General features: G+C 41.4%; 1 protein-coding gene across 3 annotated transcripts in view; it reads right to left on the bottom strand.

Annotated features, from left to right (window-relative positions):
* Positions 1 to 25,366, bottom strand: part of Spock1 (SPARC (osteonectin), cwcv and kazal like domains proteoglycan 1) — a 503,091-nt gene that overhangs the window by 138,329 nt on the left and 339,396 nt on the right. For all 3 annotated transcript variants that reach the window (XM_047556527.1, XM_047556529.1, XM_047556528.1), the window contains one exon: positions 17,811 to 17,925. In XM_047556527.1, coding sequence (XP_047412483.1) covers positions 17,811 to 17,925 — 115 coding nt within the window. The remainder of the gene's footprint in view (positions 1 to 17,810; positions 17,926 to 25,366) is intronic.

Here is a 25,366-nt window from a genome sequence, read left to right as displayed (position 1 = left end):
TAACACATCCTAGATAAAGCTTAGACATGACAGGAGAGACAAGCAGGCCCCACAACAAGCAGAGCCCTGTGTCAGGTTCCTAAAGCATCCTCAAACCAATTAAAAAAATGCATATTTTAAAGGTCCTAGTGCAGAGTCAAGGTCACCAAAAATGTGCATGGTATACATGCAATTCCCAACATGTGAATATCTCTCTGGGTACACCCATATGCCAACCTCTAGACTGTGGTTCATGTCAACTTTGGACTCCATGACCTGCCCTTCACCTGGGTTGCAGAATGACCAAGGCAGTTGGGCAAGAATCTACTTTCCATAAATGAGATTTAATAGCCCAGAATGAGAATTTCCACAAACTGTACCTACTTGTACAAATGAATGGAAAGTCATTCAGAAGACACATACCAAACATGGGACATGTGCTTGGTGAGACTGGAGAGACAGGATTGAAGATATGAAAAATAGAACATGTGCACTGTGACTCTATGTGTATTTCTATTGCGTGATTCTTACAACCATGTATTGCTGCTTTAATAGTTTCAAAATCTAAAAAGGAAATGCATTGCTAGAGTTTTTAAAGAAATGCAAACTTCTGAACTCACACCTATTTATCAGTTCTTAATTCTCTAGAAATGTTTAAAGAATGTCCAAGTTGTCAAAATTAGAGAAAAAAAAATAACAGTTGACATAAGCAAAAACTCTGTGACAAGTCCTCCAATGTTTCAGTGGAGACCAAGACTTGGGTTCTACCTTAACAAAATTAAATTTTCACATTAATATTTTGAGAATCTCTTTAACCTGAAGATATAAATAGTCCAAATATGGTTAGGAACCTAGAGATGGTCTTTACTTTTCAACACTTATTAATAATGTACTACATGCCAGAAATTGAGCAAATAATGCAAAGATAAAGCCAGAATTGCATTAAATGTAATTGCTCTAATATATGTTAAATGTAGTGATTAGTATTAAGCATGATATTTAATTATTCTGAATATTTGAATTTATTCAGAAGAGGTATTACCTTACTGGTTTTATGCTTACTCATATTTCAAGACACTAAGGAATCACAGAGTGCTAACTTTTCAAAAAAAATCTGTCAAGAAATTTGCTGTTAATTTCAAGAATTCTTTGAGTCATTCTACACTTAAGAGAACCAGGAGCAAATGTGTAGTCAGTGGGAAAACAGCATAAAGAAAAGGAGCCTGCCCAATTGCAATCCAGATCTCTGGTGGGTCAGACATCTTTTTATGTTACTGGAATTAAGGTTTCTTTACACTTGAAACCAAATATATATGTCCAGGGACCCAGTCAAACTTACCTCAAGCCTTAAACTCATAAATGTCCTCAGTGTTTTCTGCCTGGATAATGATTAGCAGGTTGATGTGATTATGGAAATGCCACTAACTGGTTGGAGACTGCATCCACAGTCACCTTCCATTAAGAGAGTAACAGACCATAGCCAGTGGCAGCCAGGGGCTTTGTAAAGCAGAGACTGGTGGGGGTTTAACTTAAAGTTCAGTTTGATGACAAGCATGGCCACTGGGGCCTACATGCAAAGATATTCTCTCTCTCTCTCTCTCTCTCTCTCTCTCTCTCTCTCACACACACACACACACACACACACACACACACACACAGAGGCACTTACAGGTCCCAACTAAAATTCTGCTTTGTTAAGGAAAATTGCCATGCCAGCAGTATAATAGCAAGCTATTAGGGAAATGTAAACTAACCGTTGAGCTTTTTAACTCCCTTAGGATAATGGTTAGTGATGTACTCTGTTTTCAAAATCCATTTCTTCCTAACAGGAAACAGAAAAGAAATTGTTACTGTTACCCACTGACCTTTGGCATTAAGGTTTGATTTCTTGTTTTGTTGCTATTCTTTGTTCACTGGCCCATTGAAGAGAGGTCTATCTCTAGCCCTGAGACCTTAGAGGAAATCTTTAGCAAAGAACACACTAATTGGAAAAAAAAGTAAATAATAAGAAAGCAAACCCAGAACTGAGAATTTCATTTTGTGTCCCCTCTTTAAGCATTTATAATTCTTTCTCTTCACAGGAGGGGCCACAGCAGCAGGGGAGGATTGCTAACGCAGTTTCTGGGTAAGTGTTTGTAAGCTCAGGTGTGCATATGAGGGTAGGACAAGCCGATGAAATTCCACAGGGGCTTGGCTATTATAATCTTGGAAAACATTTGCTTGCATTTCTTGAGGGTAATTAATTATCATGGGATGAGTACATATGAGGGGGGGAAAAAACTATATTTGTTTTCTAGTCACCAGTAGCAAAATACCTCTCTGGGAGGGCTGCATGTGATCTGACTTGCAAGTCAGCAAAATGGAGCAGAAGTGGCAACAGGGACATGATAGCTTTTAGTACAGATTTAAAGACAGGCTGGATATGGATTGAGAAATGGCATTTGAGAAGCTCAGGCAAAACATCAGTACCCACGTACCATCAACACTGGGTGATTCACCGAAAGTACATTAGGAGCCAGGTGCAATCAGGTGAGCATATCTATATCTATATCTATATATAGATATAGATATAGATCTTGTCACCTTTTCTGAAAGTTTTCTTCATAGTCAGTTGGTGGAGACAGGATGGACCCTCAGAAAAGCTTCTCCCAGCTTCGTGGCCCCAATTGGTAGGGATTTTTCTGGACAAGTGGCCAAGAACTAAGCTTAGATTCCTTGGTTTTGTTACATTTATCTTTTTCTGCCAAGGGTCTTCCACCCTTTCCCAAAGGCCAGCTCAATTGGTACCCTTATCTAAAAATGTCTCTGGTAGCCCCACTTTCACCTCTAGGCATGTTTCCCTGTGTTTCTGGTTGCCTACACACATACTGCAGCTCTTCATCACTGGTCACATTGGACTATCATCAGAGTGGGTTCCAGATGCCCCCCAGTAGAGATAAGATGCTCAAGAATGTGTTGACTCAGGAATTGTAGTTATTTTGAACAGAGGTAACACTGAGGGTGAGGATGGCGATGTCACCCAAAGAACACAGACATTGGAGACCAGGCTCAGAAGGCACAGATCTAATATTACTTATGATTGTACAAGACATATTATAGGCACATTATCCAATCAGCTTAAGACGCTTGTTAAAACATAACACAATCAACCTATCGGTAAGCTATACGTTGTACTACTATAAACAAACCAAGTATCCCTAAGTGATTCTGTCCAGAAATAAGTCTGAGACAAAGGACTGGGGGCAGGGCAAGGCTCCAGCACACAGTATGAGTCGAGGCAGTACGGGTGAACTCACATCACAGCTTGCCATGATGCCTGTTGAGCAAGGCTTTCCTCAGCTCATAGCTCAGCCTCAGTAACTGCAAAAGCCTATAATCCATGGTGAATCTTTACCATTCCTCAGTTTCCCCATCCAGACTGTTGGATTTATTTAAACCATTGTATCAGCAACTGCTGTCAAATAAGCTTGAGGAATGTTGCCTACAAGGAAGTAGGAAGCTAACATGTCACAATGCTGTATCAGAGTGGAACCTGGAGCTATGTGTAGAAGTTACCAAGAACAAAGCATTTTGCCTCAACCTAAGGAAGATAACTCAAACGCTGAGTGAGAGTTGTCCAAAGACAGAGGTGCTACTTCAAAAGATGAGAAGGGAGACTCCCAATACTGTAAGAACTCAAGCAGAGGTCACCTAGGGAAATAATGTAATTGAGGGCACTCAACATCCTTTTACATAAATCTTTACGTATATCTTCCATAAGAGGGGTTCTCCAAAATGAAATCAGGAGGTCAATAAAGCCAAATGCCTAACAGAAATGTACCATTTACTCCCAATGACAAGGCTCAGCAGGGCACACTATTCCATCACCCACCCTGTGCTCCACCAATTGTACCAGGTATTAAACTGAGGACTACTCTAATGGCCCATATCTGTATCAAGTGTTTGCACACACAACCAGAGGACCATAGATAATCAGAAGAGCCATTAGGAACAAAAAGTCCACTTCCTCTCATAACACAAAAGAAGAAACTGACACCTGAAGAAACTGATTAAGTTGGAGAGTAGATAGATTGGCAGGAAACTCCATGTTACCCCAGAATATTCCAATAGGTCTGCAGTTGTATTCCAGGTTCATGTGTGACAGAGAACAGTGGGTCCTAAGAGGGGTCTCATCAGTGTGTAGCTCATCCCCCAGCCCCTCTGTACTGGGCTTCTCTGCAGGACAGTAAAGATGATGAACATACTGCTTGCTGCATTCCCAGGCTTCCTGCAGGTTGACAGTGTGACATGGCCCTTAGGCAGCTCTTTTCTCTGATATTCTGAAAGGCTAGAAAGGCAAGTGTCTTAGGACAATGGGAGAAGATTCTAGAGAGAAAAGATTCTGGAGCTTGCAAATCTCCTGGCCTGAGAAGTCTTTGATGACAAATTTCAGTCCATCAAGAAAGGGCCCAAGGGGTCCAAGGACTCAGCAGTAGTAGAATCAGGCCTGATGGAGATGGCCAGAAGAGTAGGTGTCCTTCTCCTTGGTTCCCTGAGGCAGATCCAAAAGGCCATTCCGCACACTCGGAAGATCACCAACCTGTGACTCAAAGGGACTCCTGGGTTAATGGAAAGAATGACATAATATCCATAGCCCCATAGGAGAGCTGACCTTTAAATATGTCTAGTCACTTAGTACAGGGAGAGAGTAGACAAAGAGACAAGACCCTAAAGGAATAGGCACCAGGTCAGGCAGGGTGCAGAGTTTGGATACACTGCTCTTTCCCAAGAATAAGGTCACTTTCACACCAGACTGACGTGTTACCTCCAGTGTTCCTTGGGAGTTTCACAGGCATTTTCTGAGTGTGTTGTGTGTGACTAGGAATATGGTAGGTTCTATGCAGAAAACAAAGAGAAATGGACATAGTCCCTATCTCTTGAAGCCAAAAACCTTAACCTTTGCCATGAGTATCAATCTGCAGTTTGGCTGTCCCAGCTCCTAATGAAGCATACCAATCTATCCCTACATCTCCAGATACTCTCTTAACTGATTCATTCATCTATTAAATATGTTGTGAATACCCACAGTGCACCAAAGTCTGAACTAGGCACAAAGGACACAAAGGTGATTAGGTTCTGCCCTGGGATAGGGGTGGTGGGGTTGATACTCAGAGTGAATCTGGTCACTGTAACTGTGATGAGCATAGCAAGGAGAGGAGTGTGCATCCAGCAAGCAGAGAACTAAAGGTGATAATGTATAGACTGAATGTTTGTAACAATCCTAAATTTATGTGCTGAAGTCCTAACAGAGTCTTTGGGAGGTGATTAGATTTTGAGGTCAGAGCCTACATAAATGGAATTAGTGCTCTGTAAAGGAGAACACAGAGAGCCAGTTATTCCTTCCCACCAGGTGAGAACATAATGAGAAGATGCCATCTGTAAGGAATGGTACCTCACCCACCCAGACACTGCAACTGCAAGGGTCTTGACTTTGGACTCCCCAGCTTTCAGAAATGTGGAGAATCAATTTCTGTTGTTTAAAACTACCCAATATATGATATTTTTGTTAGAGCAGCCCAAATGGGCTAAGATAGAAACTGGAACCAAGCAGCATAGTGCTGCTATAACAAATACATGCAAATGTAGAAATGTTTTGGGATCTGGATGATAGGTAGAGGCTGGAAGAGTTTTGAAGTATGTGCTAGAAAGAGCCTATGCTTCTATGAGTGGACCTTTAAAAGCCATCCTGGTGAGGGTCCTAAAATAAGAAAAAAGAACAGCTACAGAGAAAGTTTCAATCTTCTTAGCAAATACCTGAGAAATCCTGAACAGAATTTTGGTAGGAATTGATATTGATGTTTATTCTGACGAGAGCTTAGATGGAAATGAGGAAGATGTTACTGGAAACTGGAGGAAAGGCCAAGCTTCTTATAAGAAGCCAAGTAATTGGCTGAATTGTGTTTGTATCTTAATGTTTTGTGGCAGCTATAATTTGCAAAGAGTGAAATTAGACATTTGGCCCCAAAATGTTGAAAAGTGGTCTGGTTTCTCTTCTTATGGAAAAACAAGTTAAGGATGGAGTTGTTAAGCTAAGGGGATGCAGAACTTAGAGATTTGGAAAACTCTTAGCCTAGCCATACCTTAAATAATGAAAAAGCATGTTCAGGAGAAAAAGTTATGAGTGTGGGCAACCAACCACACTAGGAATCTAGTATGGGTCAGCCATCTTAACACCTCTGGGTGTCCTCTCTCTAGTAAGGATCTCTCGATCTCTCTCTCTCCTCCCTGAAACCCCCAAGAGCCTACCTATTTTAGAAGAATGATCTCTAAGGCAAGAGAGTCATCTAAGAATCCATTATTGACCCAGAGTACAAGAGCCCCAGCAGATTCTATGGGCCACCACAGAGAGTTCCCACTGGGGCAATTCCAGTAAAACAAAGAGGGTGGAGTCATCCTCACAATCCCAAACTAGTAGAGCCACTGGTATACAATTCCACACCAGGGGAGCCATGGACAAAAGACCTAGAAACAGAGCCACTGTGAGACCAGGGTCTTCTACCGCCTTGAGGACCCTTTCTCGGTAATGATGGTGGGATGGGCAGTACCACAACCAAGTGGGTCCAGAAGGTGAGATGCCTGCCCCAGTGATCTGGAAGGCAGGACCTCTGCCCAAATGGGTCTCAAAGGCAGAACGCCAAGTCAAAGAAGACTATTCTTGAGTCATGAGGTTTAGCATTGTCTGTCCTTTGGGGATTTAGACTTCCTTGGGACCTGTATGTAATTCCTTTATTTACTATTTCTCTCTTTTAGAATGAGAATGCTTATTGCTTATACTATGCCTGCCCACCTTTTTATTTTTTAAGCATATAATATGTTGGTTCCACAGGCTTATAGTAAGTGAGCAATTTGCCCTGAGGATGAATTGTACTGCAAATCTCGTGCATGTCTGGTTTAGATGATATTTAGATGAGCCTTGTCCTTAGACTTTAAAGTTGATACTGAAATGAGTTTAAAATTTGGGTGCTATTGGAATGAAATGAGTGAATTTGATAGGTAGCAGATAGACATGAGTGATAGGAACATGAAGTTTGTGAGATAATTCTACAAATTGGGCCTACATGTTGGCCCTTCACATTTTCTTTTAAAAAGCAATTTACCCAAGACCATTCTGGCTCTGCTCCAGATTAAGTCAAAAGGATATATTAAATTCCTCAGCAAAAAACCTGTTAGCAGGGTTATTCTCAGGGCTTTGGAATATATGTCCTTGATAAGAAGAACCCAAGTTACCCTGAAAGAGGACTTCTGTGACCTTTATGCAGACCAACGTTTCCACGAATCAGGAAGACAGGATAATTAAAAGTAAACCCCATCTGTCATAAAATCTGTAAAACCAATTTCCAATTAGAATCGGTGAGTGCAGTCCAAAGTGACCCAGGGCTACCCTTAGCATGTCATTTAAAATCTCATTGTAATATTAAAAGTTCTTTTCTCCATGGGTTTTGCTTGGGTACTGCTTGGGTACCTATGTGTAAAGTCATGTGCAGTAGGGATTTAAAAATCTGATGCAAAAGTTAAGAGGTGGTACCAGGGCAGAACTCTCTAGAAACTTCCCTAAAACATCAATAAAAAACTAGGGAACAAAGGGACATGATGTTTTTCTCTTCGAGAAGGTATACCATCTTCCTTGAAGGCATCTCTGCTTTCTTTCTCTCACTCTCAATCTATATGCACACACACATGGGATTAAACCCAGGGGTGCTTTACCAATGACCTATACCCTAAGTTCTTTTTTTCCTTTAAATTTTGAGACAGAGTCTCATCCAAGTTGTTGAGGGTCTCCCTAAATTGCTAAGGCTGACCTTCAACTTGTGATTCTCCTGCCTCAGCCTCCCAAGTCATTGGGAATACAGACATGTACCATCAAGTTGACTTTCCTTTCCCCTCTAAAAATCTTTGTTATATTTCTACTATACATAGTGCCTTACCTGAAATAAGAGTCAAGAGACCCAACATGATACCCAGTTACAACTTTGTGGCAACCTCTGCCAAAAAAATGCATGTAGAAGGACATGAATTTGAGGGGCCAGGAGAAGCCTATAAACTGAATGCTTTGGCTTCTCCCTCCTCCAAATTTATACACTGACACCTAATTCCAAATGTGAGAGTATTTGAAGGTGGAGCCTTTGGGAGGTGAGTAGGTATTAAGAGAAGACCCCCTCAAGAATGGGACGAATGACCTTCTAAAAGAGACTTCAGTGATACCTCTGTTCCCTCCTACCATGTGACAATGCAGCAAAAACACAGTTATGAAGGAACCAGAAAGCAGTAACTTGTTTGTCAGTTACTCAGTCTATGGTATTTTGTTATGGCAATCCACATAGACAAAGACAACAACAAATACTATCCATAACATAGAAAATTGCAGAGCCCTTTGCATGTATGATCTTACATAAGCATGAGAAACTGTGAGGTAATCAATGATTATTACCCCCATCTGACTGCTCCTTGGGGAACTAGAGGTTCAGGTGAATGACTATATTTATTAAGCACCTACTATACACCAGTACCATGCTCCCTGATTTCCTTATAACAAAGCCATGATACAAAGTTTAATGTCATCATTTTATGAAGAAATGCATGAGTGGCTTGAGGGCAGAGGTACTTTTTCACAGAAGATGAGTTTGGGGGAAGCACGGTCCTAGTCCTCATCTCTGTCACTTAACAGCTGTCAGTAGCACAGTAGGTCTGAGCCATGGTCCTCACATGCTCTAAAGACACCAATGAATGCTAATGAATACCACCAATTGATGCTGCCCCTTTTTCTGCCTTCCACCCATCCCTCAACCCCAAATGAGGGTGGAAGTGGTCAGTGGCTTCGAGAATTTCAGTTCTATTTCCTGAGATTTTTTTCCCTTTCTCAATTAGATCAAACACATTCATGTCCTCCAATTCCTCCACTGGGTTACAAGCTCAACAAGGAGATCTTGTATGTACACATATACAACACCCATGCACCACCTTCCAGCCTCCCTTACACAACACAGAATTTGCATTAAAGAACAAGAATTCAAAGAAATTCAGTTCATCCTATGCCACTGGATTCTATAACTTTCCCTTTAAACGACAGGACCTGTCTGCAGCCTTGGAGGCACTGCAGGACCTAGCTTTGCTTTCCTTGCCAGCCTCACACGCTTGATCACCTTCTGCCCGTAGCACTGGCCTTTACACCCTCACTTCCCTTCTCCTCCTCCTGGACTTGGGCAGGGCCTTTGCTGAAGCTGTCCCCTCCCTGAGAACCCATCCCTTCTCTTCGCCCTGCTGGGACTTATCACTCTTTTCCTCCCCAAGGAGACTTCTTGGGGAGGCCCTATTCAACCAACCTAAAGCAATTCTATGGCACCCTGCTCTGATACTAATGAACACTTATCATAAGTGATTAGATATTTAATTTTATCAGTCCTTTCCAATAGACTTTAATATCTACAAGGGTAGAAAATGTTCACTCATCACAGAACTCCAAATGCACAGCAGTGTCTAGCACCTGGAAGGCAGCCATAAATACCTGTTGATATAAGAAATTATTACAAACTCCAACCTAGTAAAATCTGAATTAGCAACCTTTAACTCACCATCCCCAGTGTATCTGAGAGAGTTCAAGCCCTGAAGTTCTGTATCACCATCACCATATTCACCAATGGCCTCCCTTGATAACTGCCTAGAGAAGGGATCTTGTTTCAATCCAGAGGGGTGGAGAGCCCTCCACCTAACTCTTCACTTGGGGGTTTCTCAGTGGTATAGGACATTTGAAAGAGCCCTCTCCTTCCCATTGGGCAGATGTCAGAGAACTAGCCCTGTACGTCAGTGATAAGCATGACACTCTAGCCCCCCAACTGCGGAGGAATCAGACAAGGCAGCTGTGAGCAGGTCTTTTATCACTTGGTAACAGAGCCACATCAGGTTCGTTGAGCACCCGTGAACAACATCATAAGAGAGATCCTTGGAAAAATACCAAGGTCCCCAGATTAATTAACTTTCATATCTCCTGTCCCTCTGTGCCTGGAGGGGCTGCCCTATGTCAACCCCCATCCATGAGGAATATTAAAGACAGATCATTAGCTTGAGAACATTCTATTTATAACACCAGGCCTCCTAAAGATAGCCTTGGATGTCCATCTAAATCATCCTGAGTACATTTTCCAGCCCCAGAACCTGCATGGTCAGTGCCCCAGATGGGCCCTACTATGGTGGCTGATATCCATAAAGAATGTCTTTCACAGTTCAATGGTTGAATCAATCTGATATAAAGTGGTTAAACTGAAAACCTGTGAGTTGGGATTCTGATGAGTTTTGCAGAGCAGCAAGCAGGTGACAGTAGATTTATTAATAACAAAGGAGGAAGAATAAGGTTTGAGAAAATTAAAACAGATAAAAGTGGAACTGGAAAAATTCAATATGATGACTTTTGTTCAGGATGACACATGCCCTTATGTACCTGGATGCTAAGTGTCTCCAGAACTCATGGGGATTCCAGCCCTTGTGATGGGAAGCTTAACATCTTCAGTAATCTACAGGGGGCTAGAGCTTATTTCTCAATGTGTAGGGACAGATGGGCTAATATGATTCACACCTGTGTGCTGCCCAGCAAGACCTGATCTGTGGTAGAAATCACAGCTAGTGATTATGTATTCAAAATGGGCACACCCACTTCAACCTCCTTGTTCTAAAACACTTAAATCTAAAGCAGAAAATATTCCAGTCTGTAGGTTCCTTAATGCACAAGGACACCCACAAACGCAACACCTGCAGCCCCATCACCCAGTCAGCACCACAGTGTACTGAATGCCTTTTACCCAAAATGGAGGTAGGAAATGACAGGATGTCGTTAATCAACCCTTGGCCCTGTAAATAGCCATTCCCAGCTCCAGAGACACCCAGCTTATTAACATCTGGGCAGGCACACATCCTGGGAATTCAACCATAAAACATTCTCCATCTCCTACAGATAGGAATTGGTTTAAAAAGAAAAAGGCAGACAATGATTCAATGCTTTGGAATCAGCGGGAACAAGAATTGCCCCTGCTGGAAGGCAATGCAGTCTAGGAGCCTGGGAAGGGGAGATGGCAAGCTTCCAGGACAGAGGCTCTGGTCCTTGAGAGCCACACCACAAAACTGTAATATCTGATTCTTACTCCATACCCTGCTCCAAGGGATTAAAAATTCCATGCAATTATTCGCATCTCCATCATGAACTGCTTTGTAGTCTCTGCTGCTCATCATCAAGATCATCTAATCAATACCTTTGATTTCAAAGAGGAAAACAAAGGAATGGAGAAGTTAAGTAGTTTGCTTGAGTTATGAATCCATGCTCCACAAAGGTCCTAGGAGAAGCTGCTTCCTTGCTGTGGGTAGAGCAAGACAATACTTTTTTTTTTTTTTCAATTGTGTCTTGGGGGTTTAAAGTAATTGAATATTTCTATATTTAAGTGATTTGTGGTTTGATGAGTATTTTTGAAAAGCCACAAAGAGGAATAATGAACCTAGAATCATGGCTTTGGAAAAGAAAAAACAGATTAGAAACCAGGACCCTAGGATCCTTCATAGCTGCACCTTTAGGACCACAAGCACATTGGCCAGTGGGCTTTAGCTGGGAAGGAAGCAAACTAGCTCCCTGAGAGTTCACCCCCATGACCCTATCGCAGAGGTGGCTGTGAAGTGACTGCCAATCTGGTTCTCAATCTGCCCCTTCCTGTGCAGCCAGGGCAGTTATTTATGGAAGTTGAATAGTCCCATCTGCAAAGTGGACACTATAATATAGACCTGGCTGACCTGCCAACAAGATCCACCTGCAAAGTGTGCCTAACAGGGTAAGTGCTTAGTAAACTACTTTTCTTGAATCAGCTGCTTTTCCTCCTCTCATATCTCTTCTTCAGTAATAGGTACTTAGCATGTGGTGGGAATAACACATGGAGAGGTAAGCATTTGTAAAATAATAGACCACCGTAAAGTTTCTTTCTGTTTACAAAAGTGACTGACTTAGAATAAGGCACACCCAATACTCAGCTGCAAGCATCCTAGGAATAGCATTAAGCTCTCATTAGCACCATCCTCACACCCAGAATGTGGTCAATGAAGATCCTCTGAGCTTAAAACAGAACCCAGTACAATGCATGAGCCCCATGGAGAAAGGGCAAGAGCTACACAATATAAAATCGTATTAATGGTTGTGGGCACAGTCACACACTGGTAATTGGCAAGGCCTTGAGATGCAAAGCACCAGAAATCCATCTAGACAGCCAGGAATTACCCACCTTCTGCATGGCCACGTGTCTTCCAAAACTCAACAGATATGTGTATGTATAATCAATCGGTTCAAAGCCCCTGTAGCAGGAGGCAGTGCTTTGTTGTAAAACAAAACTGAGATGAAATAACCATCATCCTTTCAAATATCCTCTGAGAGTTTGGTATTTGAGGCACATTCTGTGATGTACTTCTCTCTGACCTCAAACACTTTGATTCTTTTTTTCAAGTTCACATAAAAGAGAGAAAGCTCTCAGATTGGTCTACTGTACCGAAAGCCTCGACTGGATCTGAATTCTTTGCTAGTGCAGAGAATTAGTTGTTATTCCAGATAGTTAGGAAGCAGAGATGAAGGGCTATTACATTAGAGAGGCCCAGCCCTTTGGGAAGTTGGGCCATCTTACTCCTTATTTAACAATAGATGAGTTCCCACTGCTCCCCAAGGCTTTGAAGGGTACACTTAGATATTGTAAGTCCCATCCTGGCATGCTTTCCTCCCATTCACAATACACTTGCAGAATTTGAGAATGTGCCTTGTCTGGAAGGTTTAGAACAAATGCTTCAATTTTCCATTCTCCAAATGAAAATCAATGGCAACAGAGAGGTAAAATCAATGTTCAGCACTCTGTAGGGAAAAACTCCCCCCCACCCCATCTCCCACCCACACAGAACAATGAATCAGAACCAGTCATCCTGACTAGTAGAGAATCCCTGAGCGCAGAGCCCTCTACAGGCCTGAGGACTTTCTATCACCCCATCTCCTAAGAGAATATTTTCCTTAAGAGCTCCTCTGAGAATATATTTTTAAAACATGTCAGAAAGAATAATATACCATTGTAATAAAAGATTTTTTTTAATTAACAAACCTATTGACCAATGGGTCCTCTGGCATCTCAACCCAGAGTCTGACTTTACTTTTTCCAGAAAGATCTACTTCAGTATCAAGCTTGACAGCCTCAGGCATCCACTGACCATGATTGTCCTCCTCTTTTCAAGCAAACAGTGATCAACTTCACCATCGATGAGTTTCTATGTTCTCTAAATTTTCATGGAAATGGAAATCATAGAGCATATGCTTGAGTTTTTGGTCTGGATTTTTTTCCTCCCACTCAAAAAATTTATTAGATCCATTCATGTTGTTAGATGTATCAATAGTCCCTTTGTTATGTTTTTCTATTGCTGAGTAGTAATCCATTATATTGGTTATACCTCAACTTTTAATCCATTTACATAGTGATAAACCTTTGGTGGTGTTTTTGTTTGTTTGTTTTTAGTTTTTTTTTTTTTTTGCTACTACATATAAAGCTGAAGTGAACATTCATGAGTACATGTGCTTTCATTTCCTGTTTCAGAATCAAATCTTTTGTTGTATGTGTTTTGTCTTCTGTGTTTTTCTTCCAGGGCAGGGTGACTTACCTTTTTAGTTTTGTAAAAGTATCTTCAGAGGACAAGAAATTTTTCATCTTGGTGAAATCTAATCTGTTCTCTTTTTTTACATCTATTGCTCTTGATTTTTGTGTCCTACTTAAGAAATTTTGGTCAAACCCAAGGACCCTGCTCCTATGTTTTCATAGGAGTTTTATAGTCTTAGCTCTTATATTTAAGTTTATGACCCATCTAAAGTAAACTTTTTTTGTATAGTATGTTGTATAGTCATAAAATTTGCATAGTTTGTAGTACTATAAAAATATCCATTTATATATATTAAAGAGGGCCCAATACAAAGATTATATACAGTATAGTTACTGTTTATTAATAAAAACAACTCGACAAAACCTATGATGAGAAGAAAGAAAAGATAGAAATATATTGCAATATTTTAATTATCATTTTTAGATAGAGTGACCACTCCTTATTTCCTGCGGGTTATTTTTTTTTTAAACTTTTCTAACTTTTAATGTTTTCTTTTAATAGGCTTCAACTATTATTATATCAAAAATAGTCTAGAACATTTTTGTAAAAGTCACTTAAGAGAAGTTTTCCTGATCCAGTCACCTCTTCTTTAGTGCATAAATGTCCCTTTTTGAGACCTTGAAGGGGGACATGATACCAAAATCAGCCTTTTCCCACCCCACTCAATATTGCTTAACAGCAAGAAGTAAACAAAGAATTTCCAGAATTCTTCAAAAACAAAATGAATTGAGTTGAAGCTACTGGATGAAACTAAATATAAACCCTAATACAAATATCACCTCAATCAAGGAGAAGATTCCAGCAGAAGGAGGCCTGGGTTGCCCTGTGTCCCCTGCCACAATCACCCATCAAAATTGTTTGGTCGGCCCTGAAACGCTGTGGTCACAGATGTTTGCACCAGGGCTTCTCCAAATCACTCAATCTCCTCCAGCAAAAAAAAAAAAAAAAAAAAGCTAATGAAATTTTCTCGATGATGCACTCACTGTCCTTCTGTCTTCCACTTGCAAAGAAAGCCTAAATATGCTAAGTATGGAGCCTCATACTTGGCCTAAGGCTGGCGCAGCCGCCTCTCCACATGTGCACACTCCTGACTGTCTGGAGGGTGGAATTCAACCCTTGAGCTGCTGCAGAGGCCAGCTTGGCTGGCAGGATTGTTCACAGATGTTTTGAAGATTACTTTCCTGATTGATGAATAAATAGAGTTGTCAACATGGTTTCCCTGATCAGAGGGGACCCCTGAAGTATAATGTGGAAAGATGGATGTTTCATCTGGGAAGATGTCCAAGACCCTCAGAAGATGTATGCAATCAGCTGATAATGTGGGCTGAGTAATTCAGCCTCCAAGAGGGAGAGGACAAGGCTGGACCCACAACACAGTGAACACCACTGCAGGGGCTCCCAAAGTCAGACCACCTCCCAAATCCCAACAAGGGAAGTGGGCATGCCACCTCAGTCAAAGCTGCCTCTTTGAACTATTTTTCCAATAAATGAATAGGCCCTATTATCAGAAATGCAGCCATCTTCTTGGTCCTTACCCGTGTGAATCATTAAGGGGACAACAGAAGTGTACTGTAATCCTCACACTAAACCTCAAAGGTTTACCCTTGCAAGAATAGTCAAGACAGCACTGTGAGGCTCAGAGGGGAAAGGCACCTGTAGGGAGCTATTTTTTCTTAGAAGTATGTAGATTTGGGGATTTCTAGCTGAAGTTCCAAAATGAACCTTAGAGTAACAATTACTATTATTACAATTGTTTTAGTAAGTAGAAGAATAGCTATCGTTTTTTGACATTAGAATGAATGTTATACCCCATGTAAATGCAACTATCAAACCCATTTAACAGATGAAGCAGCACAAATTCAGAAGTACAGTGACTTGCCAAGGTCACATAACCAAGAAGAAGCCAACATGGGACTTCAGCCCAAACTAGTCTCATTCCCAAGTTCATGCTCTGAGTCACTATAATTTTGTAGTCACCAGGAGATATGGGAGATGAAAATTAAACTTTTCACATAAGCAAAATGTGATGCTCAGAAACATGACTTGCCCAGGAAAATATCATTTGCCTGGATATGTCTGAATACAAATGAGGTCACTGCCTTGGTCTCAAACAGATTTGAATTTGAAACCACAAACCTCTACTTTGTATTTCTAGAAAGGTCTGAATTCTGAAATCTAGGAGGAAACATCCAATGGATTTTCTCTCTTACACACACACACAAATAACTGAACAATCTAGACACTATCCCAGAGAGTAACTGGGTTTTTGTAACAAAAGAAGACACAATTCTCTCCATCAGGGAAGGCAGAAATCTCATGCAGCAGGAGATTCAGGCAAGTTTTCTTAAAGTATGTAACCTTAAAAGGAACTTCAAATATCAACCAAAATATATTTTTTTATGTCACAGTCCCCACTGACCTTGATTTTCCCTGAGTACAGGAACAGAGCCTCCTATTTAGCCCTATAGCCCTGGTGCCTACCAGAAACTTGGCACTCACTGAGTATTCCACAGCTTTTTGTTGAATATCATTAAATGAACCATAGACAAGGGCAGGTAGAATGAAAAGGCTAACATATTGTAGAGCGAAAAATATAAATTTTGGAGCCAAATAGTCTGGGATTTGAATCATGGTTCCTGTTTATTAGATATACAAGCAAATCATTAATGCCTCTCTCTGCCTCAGTTCACTTTTTTTGTACAGTGGAGACAAAAAACAATAAACAATAAAAAATGACTGGAAGAATTCAAGGATGAGGATGCTGAACACAACACCTGGCATTTGCTAAGCATTTCAGGGATAGAATGGGTCTTTACCACAGGGAGAATCTTCCAGATTGGGGGGACAAGAAAAGCACATTATAAAACCTTGCATCTTGGTCTTACAAAGATAAAGGTTGACTATGCTTTAAATAACCTTTAAAGTGTTGTTGAGCAAGCTGATCCTAAAGGTCAGGTCTATGGCTGCAGGTGCCATGCTTAGAGCAGCCAGAGGGCAGAGTCACGCCATGGTAGGAGCACTGTCTTTCTTCCAGACCATGATCTCAGCGGGTGGCACCTCCACAGGCATGTTTAGATGAACTTGTTTAGGGGAGGAAGGGCAGTTAAAACATATTTTAACAGGAACAGTCAAAAGGAGTCAGCACTGCTTAGAATGTAACAACTAAGAGAGGGGAGAGCACCCATTCTGCAGAGTCTCTGGAGGTCAGACCAGAGCTAACAAAGCAAAAGTTCTAGGGAGGTAGACTTCAGTGGGAATGAAGTTTAAGAAAGGCTGCTATATTTGCCTAAGTTATGATGCAGTCCAGGGGAGTGGCAGAGCAAGGTGCCAAAGGCACAGCTGGGTTCAACTCCAACATGTTGTTGCAGCCCCTTTCTTAAAGAAAGCCAGTGTGTGTGAGTGGTGTGTGTGTGTGTGTGTGATTTCTTGCTTTGAGTATTTTTATAGGACTGAAAACTACAAACAGCCTGAATTCAAGGCTCTTTCCATCACAGATAAGTCTAAGCACCCTGGGCAGCTAGTGAGGGAATGGGATGGTGTTGAGAACAAGGGCTTTAAGATTCCTGGAGAAAATGGGGGAGAACTCCCTCTAGGCTGGGTAGATGGGGATAGCCCTGCTACACCCCAAGGAAATAGCAAGATGTGATCTAGGAAGGAATGGTAGTGTGGGCTTTGAGAAGGCAGGAAGATGCCAGGTTCTGAAGGATTAAGGAGGCAGAAAGCCCTGGGGTCTCAAGGACTCAAAGAATTAGCATAATCAGGCTGTCAGATACAACCAGTAGACAAAAGGTCCAACCTCTGATTTCTTAGCAATAAGCTTCCTGGATCCTAAGGTCACTCATGGAAAAGGAAGTTCCCCAATAATGACCGAGAAGGATTTTCTGTTCATCTGCTCAGATGAGAGCTCAGAGTAAAAATGAAGTCGATTTAAAGGAATTAAGATTGACATTCTTTGCAAATTTGTTTTTGAAAACTGAGATCTATACCATAGCAAGAATATAGGCACCAAACACCCTACAAAATGGAAATACAAACACTATGGTGTCCCTTCCCCTATGTCCCAGAGTCAGAGTCCAGCTACTCTTAGATCTGCCAATTGCAGAGTGCCTCCCAGCTTCCACCTGCCTTGCTTCCTGCCTTACCTGGGCAGCAGGTGCTTGCGGCTGACACACAGGGCTGTCTGGTAGTCCTGAGTCACACACACTTTGTGAGGGCTGCATTTCACCTTCAGGCAGGGATCCTTGGATGGGTCCAGGGCTGTGGCAAAAGGAGGAAGAGAGGGGTATTAGGACCTCCATGGAAATAAACCAACTGTGTGTTTGCACAAAGAAAACACTATGCTGTTTTCTGAGACTGATGGGGATTGAAATGAAAACTCAAGTCAGGGGGAATTCTGTGTCTGTCACACATGCTCTTCTTGAACATCAGGATAGTGATTCCTTCACACTTTGGGAGTTTTAGCATCTTCATTTCAAGCAGGAATTACTGCAAAAAATCCTTTAGAATCTTACAGGATCTGAGGACCAAGAGTTACCAAAGCTTCCCTGTTTGGTTATTTATCTGGTGTTGGTTTTTATGATTTTATTCATGTTTAGTTTTACTTATTTCCTATCACATAAAAAGTCCTTAAGGACAGAGATTTTTGCCTCAGTTCAATAAATACCGACTATGTGCATTAACAACCTATTTTAAGTTTATAGAGAACTTCAGGATGTATAAGATAGTTTTGTGCCATACAAAGTTACAATATAACAGGGGGATGAGAAAAAAAAAGCTCACACATAAATATTTATTGTGCAAGGCAGAATTAGATAAGGACCATGATGGGCATATAAAATGATAACAGAGCTTGAGAGAAAAATAGAGATCAATTTCTAGGGCAAAGATTAGTGAAGCATTAATATGTGAACTGGATCTTGAAGGCTGGGTAGGATTTTGAAAAGCAAAGATAGAAAAGGCAAAAGAGACAGGAAGACCAGCACAAGCAATGATGGGAGGTGTGTGTGGGCAATCATGAGAAATACAATGACTGTGAAGTGTGGTTTGTAGGTGGGTAATAAGAAGGAGGGAGTTGACTCAAAGAAGTAGCTCACAAAAGGGTCCTCAAAGACAAATGTTCATATACAGCAACATTTTCTGGAATAAGCTGAGCAGTAGGCCCCTGGCTAATCAGCACTTAGCATGCTAAGGTGCACGTGCACATCATGGGCATAGAAGAGGCCCCAGGGAACTCCCTACAAAACAAAAGCAATTTTGTCATCTCCCAGATCTGAAGCCTAAAGCCTATTAGGCAAATCTTTCAAAACTGCTCTCTTATAGCCAGGGAAGTGAGGTTTCTCAATTTCCTCCCCATGCGGGCATTTTGATTAAACAAAATGGCATTACAAACAGGGATGGCAAAACTACATGAGAAATGCCATCATCCACTCCACCAGTGGGTTCACCTATCACGGAGACTAAGTGCAGTTCCCTTCCTCATGCCCAGGCCCAGACTCTGAACACCATTTACTTCAGAGGGCTGCCAGGAACTCCTCAAAGTTCCTGAACACAGAGCAAACAAAGGCATTTCTGCTGCATGAACAGCTCAAGGCAGCTCCCTCCTAAAGCAGCTGTAAATGGGATCAGGGTACATTCTTAAGTTAGTCAGGACAGCAGCAAGATCCAGGTCCTGGTTCAACAGAAGTCATCTTTTTGCTTCTACAGTCAAATTTACAAGCATGCAATGTCCACACTGCCAGCTCTGATTGGATGGTGATTCACAAAGAGAGTCAATCAGCTGAGCAGAAAAGGAAAGAGAACAGACTTCAGGGCAGGGGTTCTAGGATGGAGCTCTGGCTCTGCAACTCACTAACCTTTCTATACCTCAATTTGGTTGGTTGTCACGAGCATTAAATGAGTTAATACCTGCAAGTGCTTACAACAGAGTTGGTGCATGTTAAGCACCTCTAACAGGTTAGGTTCTTCAGGTTTGTATTTTATTCCCAAATACAAATGAATAATAAGCCTTCATAATCACAAGAATAATAGTGCCACTGAGTGCTTCTGATACACAACCAGTGAACCTAGACCTCTAATTGGATTACTTTGCTTAATCCTTGCAAGCATCTGAGGAGGTAGCTGCTGTCTCCATTTTAAAACACAGGTCTGAGAAAGAAGTTGCTGATGAGAAGTATAGAGGATATTTGAAAACCAGGTCTGTGAACCCAAACTCCTCATTACATGACTCCAGCATGGGAAACATAGGATCTTTGTTGGGTGAGAGTCCAACCTCACCCAAGTTTGAAGCTCAGATGGCACCATATTCTTGAGAGGCCTGCAAAGTAGACTGTGATTTAATGGCCAAAAGTAAGAGGGAGCAGCCAGTGCACCTGTTGCTGCTAAAGCTGGGACAGTAAAACTCTGCCTGGGTGCCACCCAGAACTGGGTCTCCAGTTCCACTGCTTACCCAGAGGGTGGAGTAGCCAGCCCTGAACAATTGTACCCTCTGGATGCAGCAATCCCCTAACTGAGTCACCTGACCTGTGGTCTGATCAATTCTTTTTTCTGCAATCTTGCCATTTGTCACCCTGCCAGTAGTCTAACTAGTACAGACAGCCCTTCAGGTCCTAGAAGTTAACATTTCTTAACATAAACAATAACAAAAATTCCAACTAAAAATAATAATAAATAAAAATTATCATTTAACTCCATACACATACTTAACAATTTGCACACAGAAATCAAGTCTGCTAGAAATTAATTACTAAGGTCTGAATACTTGAAACATGTATAAGAATTATTTAAAGTAAATGAACTTCTCAGAACAACAAAACAGTAACAAATCAAGCTGTCAGCATTTATTTAATCACCAGGATACATTTTGTTTTTGAAAAACAGCAATATGGGAATTGAACAGGGTGAGGATTGAGTCATTTCCATTTCAATGCAGGACTCTCCTATATGATTTTTCTAGCAGCCACAAGGCTCACAGTGACACTCCTGAAAGGCTCCCACCACCACTGGTCCTGAACAGGGCTGTGTGGGTCCTCTTTCTAAAGGGAATGATAAGAGATCTGAATAGTAAGTGGCATTTGAGAAGCTGTTTAATAAGATGGAAAAACCACGCAAGTGAGAAGGTAGGGAGTGAGTGCTGAGTGTCAGTAAGAGCCCAGAGCCAGACTCAAAGCCTCCCTGTTATGGTGCTAATGATTTCCTGGAAACTATGCTCCAAGTTTTAATCTCCCTCTGCAAATGCTTGGTGACTGGCATACAGTACTCTCTAGAAGATGACAAAGCCCTGTGTCCCCTCTAGCACTTGCATCACCATACCTGCAGGACTCATGTGGACCTAAACATGACAATGTGCCTAGCACAGAGCAGGCATGCATTGAAGGTGAGTTTCATCCCTCCCACCTGTCTTCATACAGAAGTCTATCAAGGGTTAAATGGCATGGGACACATGTCCAATTATTTTTCTCAAATAATTTTTACGAAAACTTTTCTCAAAGAAAAAGGCCCAAGAATGAATTAATTTAAAGAGATTTGTTGAGCTGCAGAGCATTGAATTCAAAAGCCAGTTAATTACCAGTTCCATCTAAGTTTCTTTTCTTTTTTTAATTAATTTTATTTTTTAAGCTCACTGCTTGGTCTCAATTAAGGTGCTGATATTTTAATTATCTTAATTGTTTTTGAACTTGTTTTTCAGTTCAATGAGTTATTTTTTAATTAGCTACATTGATTTTAAAATCCAGAATCAAGAGTTTTCATTGTCCTTGGGCATACTGTGTAGGCTAATTGGCAAAGGGTCATGGTACCAGGAATAGCAGAGCTTGATGCTACCTCAGAGATACTGATAAGAGGAAGGTCCCATTTTGTGGGTTGTCCTAAAGGGTCCCTCAGTCACTTAGGGACATCACAAATGCTTGTGTGTGTTTAATTAACATTTGCAGAGAATCATTCTGTGTTGAGCCATCTTTGCAGGCTGGAGGCCAACACCTCTGTAATACACACAAGATGTCCTTCCTACTCTCCAGAGCTCACAACTGAAGAGAGGAGACAGGGTGAGGTGGGGGATTCCTGACCTGGCTTTTCTGGAGGTGAGGTAAGACTTCCTGGAGAGACTGACATCTGTGGAAAAGTGGGTTTGAATCAGGCAATAGGGTGAGGAAGAACATTCCAGGTAAAAGGAAGCTCTCCTCCCAGGGGTAGGAGAGATCTTGGCAGAGTTGAGGAAGTAAAGAATTTCGATAGGTTGGTAGCAGGTTGGAAGTGGAGATAGTGAATGATAAGGTGAATAGGGTGACCAGGCATGGTCATGGAAGTCCTAGAAACCATAGCAAGAACTCTGGGGAGCCATGGCCTCCATGTTCCACAGCAACTTCAAACATCACAGAAACTGGTGACCTTTGGCATGCCCTTGCATTCCAAAATTGGAGAAGAGGAACACTATCCAAGTATGTTAATTGGAAAGTGGCACTCTGATAAGAACAGACACAAGTAAATCAGGGACGGAGGGCCTAGTGGGGCTCCCTTTTCTTCTTACCGTAGCTTCTCTACTCTCTCTCCTCAGGAACATCAAGGATTCTGGGAAGCCACAAGTCCTCCCTGAGACCAGTAAGCAAATGACTTATCAGAACCAGCTGTGGGAACTCATGGTCCACTCTGGTAACTCCCAGAATCCTTTTCAGACAAAAGGTCATTCAATTTGCAAAATGTCTCCAAATTAATGACAACCTGTTGTCTCCTTCTTGCTTTTAAGATTGCCCTCTGTCTGAATCATGCACACCCAAGATTCTTCTGAAGAGCAAATAGGGCCAGTGATTCATTAGGAGTGACTTAATGGATGATTGACAAAGAAATTACTCGCAACTGTGAAAACCTCGTCAGGCTAGGATCCCTAACATTTATTACAGCTTGTCTGTCCCCATGGTAACCCAAGCATGCATCGTGCCTTCCCCTCTCCAGAGGGGCTTATTTACCAGCTGATGATAGAGCTCATAGAATACAAAATAGAAGATTCTGCCCATCGAATTTTGCTGTAACCAGGGGAGAATGGCAGCTCAGAAAGCCTCCCTCACCATTCTCAGCTTTCATATCCAAGGGACTGGACAAGTTCTCTGAAGCCAAACAAAGGGGACTACTGGTTATGTGTCTAAGTCGAGCAGATAGTTGAGTGACCCAGAAGGCTGAACTCAAGTACCCAAGGACAGAGCAATGGGAAAGAAGGAGCCATGGGAGAGATAAGACAGAGGCACAGGATAAAAAGATACATCTGGCCAAAGATAGCATTCCTTTTCTTTCTCCTGTAAACTGTGGGCCTGAGGACTCCTTTCTTTCTGTGCCAAATTGTGTCAAAGCCTCTTCCCTGGTGCATTATTAGTGTGGTCAGGGTGGGGCTGCAGATAAACTGATAATGGCCTGTTTGGGAAGGTACTTTATTAACTTAAATGATAACAGTGTTAAGTTAAAACTAGGTGGATGAGTATGTAGTGTTTACTGTATTGTCCTCTCAACTTTTTAGGATATGTAAAAAATTAATAAAATATATTTTAATATAAAAGAGAAAAAAAGAAACATTCAATGACCCAGCAGGTTAACACATTAAGCAAAGATGGTCTATAATAAGAAACAACTTTAAATAATTTGAATGTCCATCTGTATTAATCTGCTCAAGCTGCTATAACAAAATACCACAGACTAGGTGGTTTAGACAAAAGAAATTTATTTTCTCACAGCTTTTGAGGTTTAAAGTTTGAGACAAGAGTTACAGAGTGGTTTGGTTCTGTGAGGGCTCTGCTCCTGGTTTGAAGATGGACAACTTTGACTCATGTCCTCAGTTAGCCTTTCCTTGGTGCAGGCAAAAAGAGAAATAGAAGACAAGCTTTCTGGTTTGTTTATTTATTTATTTATTTTGCACTACTAGGGATTGAACCCAGGGACACTATTATTAAGCCATATTCTAGCCCCTTAAAAATTATTTTTAATTTTTATTTTGAGTCAGGCCCAAGCTGGCCTCAAATTTGTGATCCTCTTGCCTCAGTCTCCTGAGTCACAGGGGTTACAGGCATGTACCACTGTACCCAACTGGTGTCTTTTCTTTAAAGGATACTAATCCTATTGGATCAGGATTTTACCCTTACAAAATCATTTAATGCAGTCCCATCTCCAAATATAACCACTTTGAGGTCTGGTGCCTCAACATATGAATTTGGAAGAGATTATAAATATTCAGTCTATAACACCAACTATAGGTTAATGATTTAGTTAATTATAGGGTATTCATTTATGAAATAGCATGCAGCAATTTCAAGGAAGTAAGTAGATCTATATATACTAATATGACTAGATGTTTGTGATGAATTAAGTAGAAAAGTAAGTTAAGATGAGAAAACCAACTGGAATTAACTTCTCAGCACCACAAAGTTCTAATGGGAAAACCAGGACTCAAAACTAGACCCTGCTTCCCTTAAAAAGAAGCCTCCCTCCCCACACCAGCTCCAGTATCCATCTCACTCACAGTTTCTGCTGATTGATTGTCCTCTGTCTCCTGGGGCCAGCCCTGAATTGTCCCTAAATGAATTCAGACTCCCAGAGACCCCAAGTCAACACCAATGCTCTCTGTCACTGACTGAAAAACTATCTGCAAAAGACACAGTCTCCTTTTGTAAGCCCTGGAGAATCTTGCCTGTGGCAAAGAGACAATGAGTCTGACCATAGCCAAAGGTAAGAGCAAGTATCCATCCCTGTGAGATTTTGGCATTTGCTTCTGAGATGAAGGAATTAAGGACTACCCATGACTGTCTGGAACTAATGGCAGATGCTGGGAAGAGCTTGGACCCTCTGTTCACATACAAAATAAGACATTATGGGCAGCCACTGATAAGCCCAACATGGTAATTTACACATCCTGATCATTAGCAAAGAAAGCATTAAGAGAAGTCTGCTAGAGCAGCTGTGGAAATGTGCTCCATAAAATCAGCAGCCACAAAATTTTATTAGCCTGGCCAGCCAGGCTCCCTTTTCAAAGCTGCCATCCCACTCTTAGCTTGTTCCCCAGCTGCTCTGGAATGGTGAAGACAGGACATCACTTATTAATTCCAACAAGAGATTGATTTCTCTTTGAAGTGGGAGTGGAAAGAGGAGGTCAAAGAGAGCAGCAGAGAGGAATTCAGTGGTAGGAAGAGGAAGCACTTTATTATATATCAGCTAATTCAGGAATGATGATGGAAATAGTGACATCCACCACCAATCTGTAGAACATGTACCATTGCCTATTCTAACTCAACAGTGGGCAAACTGACAGAGATCAGTTTATTCTTAATTTATTGGTAACTGATGGAGATGTTCATTAAGTACTCTCTTTGTGGCCACACCGCCATTTAGCCTTGGTGAGTCTCATACCAAAGCTGATGCTCAGAGTCAGTAGGCCACTAATAAAATGGCTTATAATGAGGCTAAAGGTGATGTCAATGGTGTTGAGTAGCAACATACTAGTCTCCTATGTCCACCTCCCCTAGGAATCATGTCACCCAGAAGATCCCAAGAAGAACTTCTAACTATGTAGAAAATGCTGCACTCTCAAAAATTAAAGTCAGATTGTTAGATTTTTGAATAAATTTCTATTACTTTTATAATGAATACAAAAGTCAATGTTTCCTTCTAAAGCATTGCTGCTGCCCAGTGAGCTTAACTCTGACTTAAGAAACAACAGGGCCAAGTG

The sequence above is a fragment of the Sciurus carolinensis genome, chromosome 6 (genome assembly GCF_902686445.1).
Source record: "Sciurus carolinensis chromosome 6, mSciCar1.2, whole genome shotgun sequence".
NCBI lineage: Eukaryota > Metazoa > Chordata > Mammalia > Rodentia > Sciuridae > Sciurus > Sciurus carolinensis.
The sequence above is the reverse complement of the archived record's forward strand: the minus strand, read 5'-3'. Positions and strand labels throughout refer to the sequence as shown.